Source organism: Lethenteron reissneri, chromosome 40 (assembly GCF_015708825.2).
Source record: "Lethenteron reissneri isolate LAM-NWPU_2019-01 chromosome 40, ASM1570882v1, whole genome shotgun sequence".
Lineage (NCBI taxonomy): Eukaryota > Metazoa > Chordata > Hyperoartia > Petromyzontiformes > Petromyzontidae > Lethenteron > Lethenteron reissneri.
The window spans coordinates 3634054-3646039 of record NC_083818.1 but is presented as its reverse complement, the minus strand read 5'-3'; the positions used below and the strand labels follow the sequence as shown (position 1 = coordinate 3646039).

Genomic DNA, 11986 nt, shown 5'->3' with positions numbered 1-11986 from the left:
ACGCGCTGTGGCGCTAAATGCACCGCGCACAACACGAAAGAAAAGTCACGTGGTGGTGGTGGTGGAGGTGGTGGTGGTGGAGATGGTGGTGGAGGTGGTGGTGGTGATGGTGGTGGAGGTGGTGGTGGAAGTGGTGGTGGAGGTGGTGGTGGTGGTGGAAGTGGTGGTGGTGGAGGTGGTGGAAGTGGTGGTGGTGGTGGAAGTGGTGGTGGTGGAAGTGGTGGAAGTGGTGGTGGTGGAGGTGGTGGTGGTGGAGGTGGTGGTGGTGGAAGTGGTGGAGGTGGCGGTGGTGGTTGTGGTGGTGGTGGTCATCGCGCACGCCACGGTGACGAGCGAGCGCTTCAGAAGGTGAACACCACGAGGGTGCCGTCCACGCTGGTACAGAGAGGGGCTTTTGAAGGCTCGGACCAGTTGCTCCCCCGGGGTTCACGCTGCTGCGAGGACCTTCACGTCGCTTCACGACCAGGGCCGCGTCAGCGGTGGGGCAATTCCACATTCCTAGGGACGGGGCCAGAGGCGTGGATGTGCTGCGACCTGCCGATCGACTTTCCCGCAAAGTGCGGCTGAGATGTGTTGCTTTGGTGGGCTGATTAAAGCCCCAGGCACCAACACCGAGTCCCACTCACTGGGGCTCGGCGTTAGTGGCGGGGAGAGTGCTGGAGACAGAGGCACCGAAGATTGAATTTTGGTTTCCGATGCAGGAGCCAAAGACGCCACGTCATCACGCAGAGACAAAGATCCCCCGCGTAGCCTCAACAGGCCGTTGGGGCAAGTGCTGTTAGCGAGTAGCACTGCCGGAGCTGCACAACGAAAGGGGTGGGTGGACAGCACCACGCCCGCTCGCCTTTGTCTCCCCAGTGGCGGTGTTTACTGACACACCGCGTCAGGTACTCATTTGAGGCTGAGTCGACCTAGGGGAGGGCCCAGGACCGGTTCAGATAATCGTCACCCGTGTTGGTGGCCGTGAACGGGAATCAAACTCGGGGGGCCGGGGTTCGTAGCGCAACGCGCTAAGCACTGTGCCACCGCTCCCCCTAACCCCCACCCCCCCACCACTCTCCCCCCCCCAACCACTCTCCCCCCACCACTCTCCCCCCACCACTCTCTCCCATCCCCCCCACCACCACCCCCCCCCACCTCGCCCTTCCTCTGATGCGGCCCATATCGCGTGTTGCCAGCAGTGCGTAGGGCCGGGTGGGAGTGGTGGTGGTGGTGGTTGGTGGTGGTGGTGGTGCTGATGCACACATCGCTCGCAACAATGGTGATGGTTGATGGTGGTGGTTGGTGGTGGTGGTGACAGAACGTGAACTCGCGATGCGGATGACGATGGTGGTGGTGGCGGTGACGACGGCGGACGAGGCGGCTGAACGCGGCGTGTTGTGAGCTCGGCACGAGCAGCCGGCGACAACTCCACGCCGCCAAGAGAGAGAAGCTCACGAGGGGCTCCCCGGTGACCCCCCCTACCCCCCCCCCCCCCGGTGACCCCCCCCTGCCCCCCCTACCCCCCTACCTCGCACGCGGCTCGCCCGGCACCACCACAACCCTCGTGGGGGGCCTCGGAGGAGCCGGGCTCGAGCCCCCCACGGCCTTGGGGGGGTCCCGTCATGGGACTCCGGCGCGTGGCGCTGCTGCTGCTGCTGCTCCTCCTCCTACTCCTCGCGCCGGGACTACTCGTGGTGAGGACATTCCACATTCTCATGGCGAGGCCAGGTCGCCTCTAGCGGGGGGGGGGGACTGCTGGATGTGGCTGATGCCGGTAGCGACAGGGGGTCGACTCTTTGGCTGCCCCACGTGACTCTTTGGCTGCCCCCACGTGACTCTTTGGCTGCCCCCCCACGTGACTCTTTGGCTGCCCCCACGTGACTCTTTGGCTGCCCCCTTCGTGTTTAAACAATAAAAAAAACACCCCCGTAAAACTTCAACGTATTTGAACGTGAAGATAATTGATTAAATATGGGCAGGGAAATGGGGTCACTGTGGAATGTCTTTCTGGCGACAACAATGCACAACGGTCAAACTGTGTTGTTAACGCATCGCTAAGAGAGGAAAAGACAATAAAGAAACGCAAGCAGAGTGAATATTTACGAGTCAGAGTGAATCTATAGCAGGGAAAGTGAATCTATCGTTGGCAGAGTGAATCTATGCTAGTCAGAGTGAATCTATGCTAGTCAGAGTGAATCTATGCTAGTCAGAGTGAATCTATGCTAGACAGAGTGAATCAATCCTAGTCAGAGTGAATCAATCCTAGTCAGAGTGAATCAATCCTAGTCAGAGTGAATCTATGCTAGACAGAGTGGAGGTGTAGGCAGAGTGAATCTATCGTAGGCAGAGTGAATCTATGCTAGTCAGAGTGAATCTATGCTAGTCAGAGTGAATCAATCCTAGTCAGAGTGAATCAATCCTAGTCAGAGTGAATCTATGCTAGTCAGAGTGAATCAATCCTAGTCAGAGTGAATCTATGCTAGACAGAGTGAATCAATCCTAGTCAGAGTGAATCTATGCTAGTCAGAGTGAATCAATCCTAGTCAGAGTGAATCTATCGTAGGCAGAGTGAATCAATCCTAGTCAGAGTGAATCTATGCTAGTCAGAGTGAATCAATCCTAGTCAGAGTGAATCTATGCTAGTCAGAGTGGAGGTGTAGACAGAGTGAATCTATGCTAGACAGAGTGAATCTATGCTAGTCAGAGTGAATCTATCCTAGACAGAGTGGAGGTGTAGACAGAGTGAATCTATGCTAGACAGAGTTAATCTATGCTAGTCAGAGTGAATCTATGCTAGACAGAGTGAATCAATCCTAGTCAGAGTGAATCTATGCTAGTCAGAGTGAATCTATGCTAGACAGAGTGAATCTATGCTAGTCAGAGTGAATCTATGCTAGACAGAGTGAATCAATCCTAGTCAGAGTGAATCTATGCTAGTCAGAGTGAATCTATGCTAGTCAGAGTGAATCAATCCTAGTCAGAGTGAATCTATGCTAGACAGAGTGAATCTATGCTAGTCAGAGTGAATTTATGCTAGTCAGAGTGAATCTATGCTAGTCAGAGTGAATCAATCCTAGTCAGAGTGAATCTATGCTAGTCAGAGTGAATCAATCCTAATCAGAGTGAATCTATGCTAGACAGAGTGAATCTATGCTAGTCAGAGTGAATCTATGCTAGTCAGAGTGAATCAATCCTAGTCAGAGTGAATCTATGCTAGTCAGAGTGAATCTATGCTAGTCAGAGTGAATCAATCCTAGTCAGAGTGAATCTATGCTAGTCAGAGTGAATCTATGCTAGTCAGAGTGAATCTATGCTAGTCAGAGTGAATCAATCCTAGACAGAGTGAATCTATGCTAGTCAGAGTGAATCTATGCTAGACAGAGTGAATCTATGCTAGTCAGAGTGAATCAATCCTAGTCAGAGTGAATCTATGCTAGTCAGAGTGAATCAATCCTAGTCAGAGTGAATCTATGCTAGACAGAGTGAATCAATGCTAGTCAGAGTGAATCTATGCTAGACAGAGTGAATCAATCCTAGTCAGAGTGAATCTATGCTAGTCAGAGTGAATCTATGCTAGTCAGAGTGAATCAATCCTAGTCAGAGTGAATCAATCCTAGTCAGAGTGAATCTATGCTAGTCAGAGTGAATCTATGCTAGACAGAGTGAATATATGCTAGACAGAGTGAATCAATCCTAGTCAGAGTGAATCTATGCTAGTCAGAGTGAATATATGCTAGTCAGAGTGAATCAATCCTAGTCAGAGTGAATCTATGCTAGTCAGAGTGAATCTATGCTAGACAGAGTGAATTTATGCTAGACAGAGTGAATCTATGCTAGACAGAGTGAATCTATGCTAGACAGAGTGAATCAATCCTAGTCAGAGTGAATCAATCCTAGTCAGAGTGAATCTATGCTAGTCAGAGTGAATCTATGCTAGACAGAGTGAATCAATCCTAGTCAGAGTGAATCTATGCTAGTCAGAGTGAATCTATGCTAGACAGAGTGAATCAATCCTAGTCAGAGTGAATCTATGCTAGTCAGAGTGAATCTATGCTAGACAGAGTGAATCTATGCTAGTCAGAGTGAATCTATGCTAGACAGAGTGAATCAATCCTAGTCAGAGTGAATCTATGCTAGTCAGAGTGAATCTATGCTAGTCAGAGTGAATCAATCCTAGTCAGAGTGAATCTATGCTAGACAGAGTGAATCTATGCTAGTCAGAGTGAATCTATGCTAGTCAGAGTGAATCAATCCTAGTCAGAGTGAATCTATGCTAGTCAGAGTGAATCAATCCTAGACAGAGTGAATCTATGCTAGTCAGAGTGAATCTATGCTAGACAGAGTGAATCTATGCTAGTCAGAGTGAATCAATCCTAGTCAGAGTGAATCTATGCTAGTCAGAGTGAATCAATCCTAGTCAGAGTGAATCTATGCTAGACAGAGTGAATCAATGCTAGTCAGAGTGAATCTATGCTAGTCAGAGTGAATCTATGCTAGTCAGAGTGAATCAATCCTAGTCAGAGTGAATCTATGCTAGACAGAGTGAATCTATGCTAGTCAGAGAGAATCTATGCTAGTCAGAGTGAATCTATGCTAGACAGAGTGAATCTATGCTAGTCAGAGTGAATCTATGCTAGACAGAGTGAATCAATCCTAGTCAGAGTGAATCTATGCTAGTCAGAGTGAATCTATGCTAGACAGAGTGAATCTATGCTAGTCAGAGTGAATCTATGCTAGACAGAGTGAATCAATCCTAGTCAGAGTGAATCTATGCTAGTCAGAGTGAATGTATGCTAGTCAGAGTGAATCTATGCTAGTCAGAGTGAATCAATCCTAGTCAGAGTGAATCTATGCTAGTCAGAGTGAATCAATCCTAGTCAGAGTGAATCTATGCTAGTCAGAGTGAATCTATGCTAGTCAGAGTGAATCTATGCTAGTCAGAGTGAATCTATGCTAGACAGAGTGAATCTATCCTAGTCAGAGTGAATCTATGCTAGTCAGAGTGAATCTATGCTAGTCAGAGTGAATCTATGCTAGTCAGAGTGAATCTATGCTAGTCAGAGTGAATCTATGCTAGTCAGAGTGAATCTATGCTAGTCAGAGTGAATCTATGCTAGACAGAGTGAATCAATCCTAGTCAGAGTGAATCTATGCTAGACAGAGTGAATCTATGCTAGTCAGAGTGAATCTATGCTAGTCAGAGTGAATCTATGCTAGACAGAGTGAATCAATCCTAGTCAGAGTGAATCTATGCTAGTCAGAGTGAATCTATGCTAGTCAGAGTGAATCAATCCTAGTCAGAGTGAATCTATGCTAGACAGAGTGAATCTATGCTAGTCAGAGTGAATCTATGCTAGACAGAGTGAATCTATGCTAGTCAGAGTGAATCTATGCTAGACAGAGTGAATCTATGCTAGTCAGAGTGAATCTATGCTAGACAGAGTGAATCAATCCTAGTCAGAGTGAATCTATGCTAGTCAGAGTGAATCTATGCTAGACAGAGTGAATCTATGCTAGTCAGAGTGAATCTATGCTAGACAGAGTGAATCAATCCTAGTCAGAGTGAATCTATGCTAGTCAGAGTGAATCTATGCTAGTCAGAGTGAATCTATGCTAGTCAGAGTGAATCAATCCTAGTCAGAGTGAATCTATGCTAGTCAGAGTGAATCTATGCTAGTCAGAGTGAATCAATCCTAGTCAGAGTGAATCTATGCTAGACAGAGTGAATCTATGCTAGTCAGAGTGAATCTATGCTAGTCAGAGTGAATTTATGCTAGTCAGAGTGAATCTATGCTAGTCAGAGTGAATCAATCCTAGTCAGAGTGAATCTATGCTAGTCAGAGTGAATCAATCCTAATCAGAGTGAATCTATCGTAGTCAGAGTGAATCAATCCTAATCAGAGTGAATCTATGCTAGTCAGAGTGAATCAATCCTAATCAGAGTGAATCAATCCTAGTCAGAGTGAATCAATCCTAATCAGAGTGAATCTATGCTAGACAGAGTGAATCTATGCTAGTCAGAGTGAATCTATGCTAGTCAGAGTGAATCAATCCTAGTCAGAGTGAATCTATGCTAGTCAGAGTGAATCTATGCTAGTCAGAGTGAATCAATCCTAGTCAGAGTGAATCTATGCTAGTCAGAGTGAATCTATGCTAGTCAGAGTGAATCTATGCTAGTCAGAGTGAATCAATCCTAGACAGAGTGAATCTATGCTAGTCAGAGTGAATCTATGCTAGACAGAGTGAATCTATGCTAGTCAGAGTGAATCTATGCTAGTCAGAGTGAATCAATCCTAGTCAGAGTGAATCAATCCTAGTCAGAGTGAATCTATGCTAGTCAGAGTGAATCAATCCTAGTCAGAGTGAATCTATGCTAGACAGAGTGAATCAATCCTAGTCAGAGTGAATCTATGCTAGTCAGAGTGAATCAATCCTAGTCAGAGTGAATCTATCGTAGGCAGAGTGAATCAATCCTAGTCAGAGTGAATCTATGCTAGTCAGAGTGAATCAATCCTAGTCAGAGTGAATCTATGCTAGTCAGAGTGGAGGTGTAGACAGAGTGAATCTATGCTAGACAGAGTGAATCTATGCTAGTCAGAGTGAATCTATCCTAGACAGAGTGGAGGTGTAGACAGAGTGAATCTATGCTAGACAGAGTGAATCAATCCTAGTCAGAGTGAATCTATGCTAGTCAGAGTGAATCTATGCTAGACAGAGTGAATCTATGCTAGACAGAGTGAATCAATCCTAGTCAGAGTGAATCTATGCTAGTCAGAGTGAATCTATGCTAGACAGAGTGAATCTATGCTAGACAGAGTGAATCTATGCTAGACAGAGTGAATCAATCCTAGTCAGAGTGAATCTATGCTAGTCAGAGTGAATCTATGCTAGTCAGAGTGAATCAATCCTAGTCAGAGTGAATCTATGCTAGACAGAGTGAATCTATGCTAGTCAGAGTGAATTTATGCTAGTCAGAGTGAATCTATGCTAGTCAGAGTGAATCAATCCTAGTCAGAGTGAATCTATGCTAGTCAGAGTGAATCAATCCTAATCAGAGTGAATCTATGCTAGACAGAGTGAATCTATGCTAGTCAGAGTGAATCTATGCTAGTCAGAGTGAATCAATCCTAGTCAGAGTGAATCTATGCTAGTCAGAGTGAATCTATGCTAGTCAGAGTGAATCAATCCTAGTCAGAGTGAATCTATGCTAGTCAGAGTGAATCTATGCTAGTCAGAGTGAATCTATGCTAGTCAGAGTGAATCAATCCTAGACAGAGTGAATCTATGCTAGTCAGAGTGAATCTATGCTAGACAGAGTGAATCTATGCTAGTCAGAGTGAATCAATCCTAGTCAGAGTGAATCTATGCTAGTCAGAGTGAATCAATCCTAGTCAGAGTGAATCTATGCTAGACAGAGTGAATCAATGCTAGTCAGAGTGAATCTATGCTAGACAGAGTGAATCAATCCTAGTCAGAGTGAATCTATGCTAGTCAGAGTGAATCTATGCTAGTCAGAGTGAATCAATCCTAGTCAGAGTGAATCAATCCTAGTCAGAGTGAATCTATGAGTCAGAGTGAATCTAGCTAGACAGAGTGAATATATCTAGACAGAGTGAATCTCTAGTCAGAGTGAATCTATGCTAGTCAGAGTGAATATAGCTAGTCAGAGTGAATCAATCCTAGTCAGAGTGAATCTATGCTAGTCAGAGTGAATCTATGCTAGACAGAGTGAATTGCTAGACAGAGTGAATCTATGCTAGAGAGTGAATCTAGCTAGACAGTGAATCAATCTAGTCAGAGTGAATCAATCTAGTCAGAGTGAATCTATGCTAGTCAGAGTGAATCTATGCTAGACAGAGTGAATCTCCTAGTCAGAGTGAATCTATGCATCAGAGTGAATCATCCTAGTGAATCTATGCTAGTCAGAGTGAATCAATCCTAGTCAGAGTGAATCTATGCTAGACAGAGTGAATCTATGCTAGTCAGAGTGAATCTATGCTAGTCAGAGTGAAAATCCTAGTCAGAGTGAATCTATGCTAGTCAGAGTGAATCTATGCTAGTCAGAGTGAATCAATCCTAGTCAGAGTGAATCTATGCTAGTCAGAGTGAATCTATGCTAGTCAGAGTGAATCTATGCTAGTCAGAGTGAATCAATCTAGACAGAGTGAATCTATGCTAGTCAGAGTGAATCTATGCTAGACAGAGTGAATCTATGCTAGTCAGAGTGAATCTATGCTAGTCAGAGTGAATCATCTAGTCAGAGTGAATCATCCTAGTCAGAGTGAATCTATGCTAGTCAGAGTGAATCTCCTAGTCAGAGTGAATCTATGCTAGACAGAGTGAATCAATCCTAGTCAGAGTGAATCTATGCTAGTCAGAGTGAATCAATCCTAGTCAGAGTGAATCTATCGTAGGCAGAGTGAATCAATCCTAGTCAGAGTGAATCTATGCTAGTCAGAGTGAATCAATCCTAGTCAGAGTGAATCTATGCTAGTCAGAGTGGAGGTGTAGACAGAGTGAATCTATGCTAGACAGAGTGAATCTATGCTAGTCAGAGTGAATCTATCCTAGACAGAGTGGAGGTGTAGACAGAGTGAATCTATGCTAGACAGAGTTAATCTATGCTAGTCAGAGTGAATCTATGCTAGACAGAGTGAATCAATCCTAGTCAGAGTGAATCTATGCTAGTCAGAGTGAATCTATGCTAGACAGAGTGAATCTATGCTAGACAGAGTGAATCTATGCTAGACAGAGTGAATCAATCCTAGTCAGAGTGAATCTATGCTAGTCAGAGTGAATCTATGCTAGTCAGAGTGAATCAATCCTAGTCAGAGTGAATCTATGCTAGACAGAGTGAATCTATGCTAGTCAGAGTGAATTTATGCTAGTCAGAGTGAATCTATGCTAGTCAGAGTGAATCAATCCTAGTCAGAGTGAATCTATGCTAGACAGAGTGAATCTATGCTAGTCAGAGTGAATCTATGCTAGTCAGAGTGAATCAATCCTAGTCAGAGTGAATCTATGCTAGTCAGAGTGAATCTATGCTAGTCAGAGTGAATCAATCCTAGTCAGAGTGAATCTATGCTAGTCAGAGTGAATCTATGCTAGTCAGAGTGAATCTATGCTAGTCAGAGTGAATCAATCCTAGTCAGAGTGAATCTATGCTAGTCAGAGTGAATCAATCCTAGTCAGAGTGAATCTATGCTAGTCAGAGTGAATCAATCCTAGACAGAGTGAATCTATGCTAGTCAGAGTGAATCTATGCTAGACAGAGTGAATCTATGCTAGTCAGAGTGAATCAATCCTAGTCAGAGTGAATCTATGCTAGTCAGAGTGAATCAATCCTAGTCAGAGTGAATCTATGCTAGACAGAGTGAATCAATGCTAGTCAGAGTGAATCTATGCTAGACAGAGTGAATCAATCCTAGTCAGAGTGAATCTATGCTAGTCAGAGTGAATCTATGCTAGTCAGAGTGAATCAATCCTAGTCAGAGTGAATCAATCCTAGTCAGAGTGAATCTATGCTAGTCAGAGTGAATCTATGCTAGACAGAGTGAATATATGCTAGACAGAGTGAATCAATCCTAGTCAGAGTGAATCTATGCTAGTCAGAGTGAATATATGCTAGTCAGAGTGAATCAATCCTAGTCAGAGTGAATCTATGCTAGTCAGAGTGAATCTATGCTAGACAGAGTGAATTTATGCTAGACAGAGTGAATCTATGCTAGACAGAGTGAATCTATGCTAGACAGAGTGAATCAATCCTAGTCAGAGTGAATCAATCCTAGTCAGAGTGAATCTATGCTAGTCAGAGTGAATCTATGCTAGACAGAGTGAATCAATCCTAGTCAGAGTGAATCTATGCTAGTCAGAGTGAATCTATGCTAGACAGAGTGAATCAATCCTAGTCAGAGTGAATCTATGCTAGTCAGAGTGAATCTATGCTAGACAGAGTGAATCTATGCTAGTCAGAGTGAATCTATGCTAGACAGAGTGAATCAATCCTAGTCAGAGTGAATCTATGCTAGTCAGAGTGAATCTATGCTAGTCAGAGTGAATCAATCCTAGTCAGAGTGAATCTATGCTAGACAGAGTGAATCTATGCTAGTCAGAGTGAATCTATGCTAGTCAGAGTGAATCAATCCTAGTCAGAGTGAATCTATGCTAGTCAGAGTGAATCAATCCTAGACAGAGTGAATCTATGCTAGTCAGAGTGAATCTATGCTAGACAGAGTGAATCTATGCTAGTCAGAGTGAATCAATCCTAGTCAGAGTGAATCTATGCTAGTCAGAGTGAATCAATCCTAGTCAGAGTGAATCTATGCTAGACAGAGTGAATCAATGCTAGTCAGAGTGAATCTATGCTAGTCAGAGTGAATCTATGTAGTCAGAGTGAATCAATCCTAGTCAGAGTGAATCTATGCTAGACAGAGTGAAATCTATGCTAGTCAGAGAGAATCTATGCTAGTCAGAGTGAATCTATGCTAGACAGAGTGAATCTATGCTAGTCAGAGTGAATCTATGCTAGACAGAGTGAATCAATCCTAGTCAGAGTGAATCTATGCTAGTCAGAGTGAATCTATGCTAGACAGAGTGAATCTATGCTAGTCAGAGTGAATCTATGCTAGACAGAGTGAATCAATCCTAGTCAGAGTGAATCTATGCTAGTCAGAGTTGAATGTATGCTAGTCAGAGTGAATCTATGCTAGTCAGAGTGAATCAATCCTAGTCAGAGTGATCTATGCTAGTCAGAGTGAATCAATTCCTAGTCAGAGTGGAATCTATGCTAGTCAGATGAAGCTATGCTAGTCAGAGTGAATCAATCCTAGTCAGATGTGAATCTATGCTAGACAGAGTGAATCTATGCTAGTCAGAGTGAATCTATGCTAGTCAGAGTGAATCTATGCTAGACAGAGTGAATCTATCCTAGTCAGAGTGAATCTATGCTAGTCAGAGTGAATCTATGCTAGTCAGAGTGAATCTATGCTAGTCAGAGTGAATCAATCCTAGTCAGAGTGAATCTATGCTAGTCAGAGTGAATCTATGCTAGTCAGAGTGAATCTATGCTAGTCAGAGTGAATCTATGCTAGACAGAGTGAATCAATCCTAGTCAGAGTGAATCTATGCTAGACAGAGTGAATCTATGCTAGTCAGAGTGAATCTATGCTAGTCAGAGTGAATCTATGCTAGACAGAGTGAATCAATCCTAGTCAGAGTGAATCTATGCTAGTCAGAGTGAATCTATGCTAGTCAGAGTGAATCAATCCTAGTCAGAGTGAATCTATGCTAGACAGAGTGAATCTATGCTAGTCAGAGTGAATCTATGCTAGACAGAGTGAATCTATGCTAGTCAGAGTGAATCTATGCTAGACAGAGTGAATCTATGCTAGTCAGAGTGAATCTATGCTAGACAGAGTGAATCAATCCTAGTCAGAGTGAATCTATGCTAGTCAGAGTGAATCTATGCTAGACAGAGTGAATCTATGCTAGTCAGAGTGAATCAATCCTAGTCAGAGTGAATCTATGCTAGTCAGAGTGAATCTATGCTAGTCAGAGTGAATCTATGCTAGTCAGAGTGAATCAATCCTAGTCAGAGTGAATCTATGCTAGTCAGAGTGAATCTATGCTAGTCAGAGTGAATCAATCCTAGTCAGAGTGAATCTATGCTAGACAGAGTGAATCTATGCTAGTCAGAGTGAATCTATGCTAGTCAGAGTGAATTTATGCTAGTCAGAGTGAATCTATGCTAGTCAGAGTGAATCAATCCTAGTCAGAGTGAATCTATGCTAGTCAGAGTGAATCAATCCTAATCAGAGTGAATCTATGCTAGACAGAGTGAATCTATGCTAGTCAGAGTGAATCTATGCTAGTCAGAGTGAATCAATCCTAGTCAGAGTGAATCTATGCTAGTCAGAGTGAATCTATGCTAGTCAGAGTGAATCAATCCTAGTCAGAGTGAATCTATGCTAGTCAGAGTGAATCTATGCTAGTCAGAGTGAATCTA

At 43.9% G+C, this 11986-nt stretch overlaps 1 protein-coding gene across 2 annotated transcripts in view; it reads left to right on the top strand.

Moving 5' to 3' along the window:
• The first annotated feature begins 1493 nt into the window (after nucleotides 1–1493).
• Nucleotides 1494–11986, top strand: part of LOC133352433 (matrix metalloproteinase-23-like) — a 33448-nt gene continuing 22955 nt past the window's right edge. Inside the window, exon 1 of one of the 2 annotated variants that reach the window (XM_061568075.1) lies at nucleotides 1494–1673. In XM_061568075.1, the coding sequence (XP_061424059.1) occupies nucleotides 1605–1673 (69 nt within the window). In that variant the 5' untranslated portion in view covers nucleotides 1494–1604. Of the gene's footprint in view, nucleotides 1677–11986 lie in introns of both variants that reach the window. The other variant, XM_061568074.1, reaches the window with a different exon arrangement.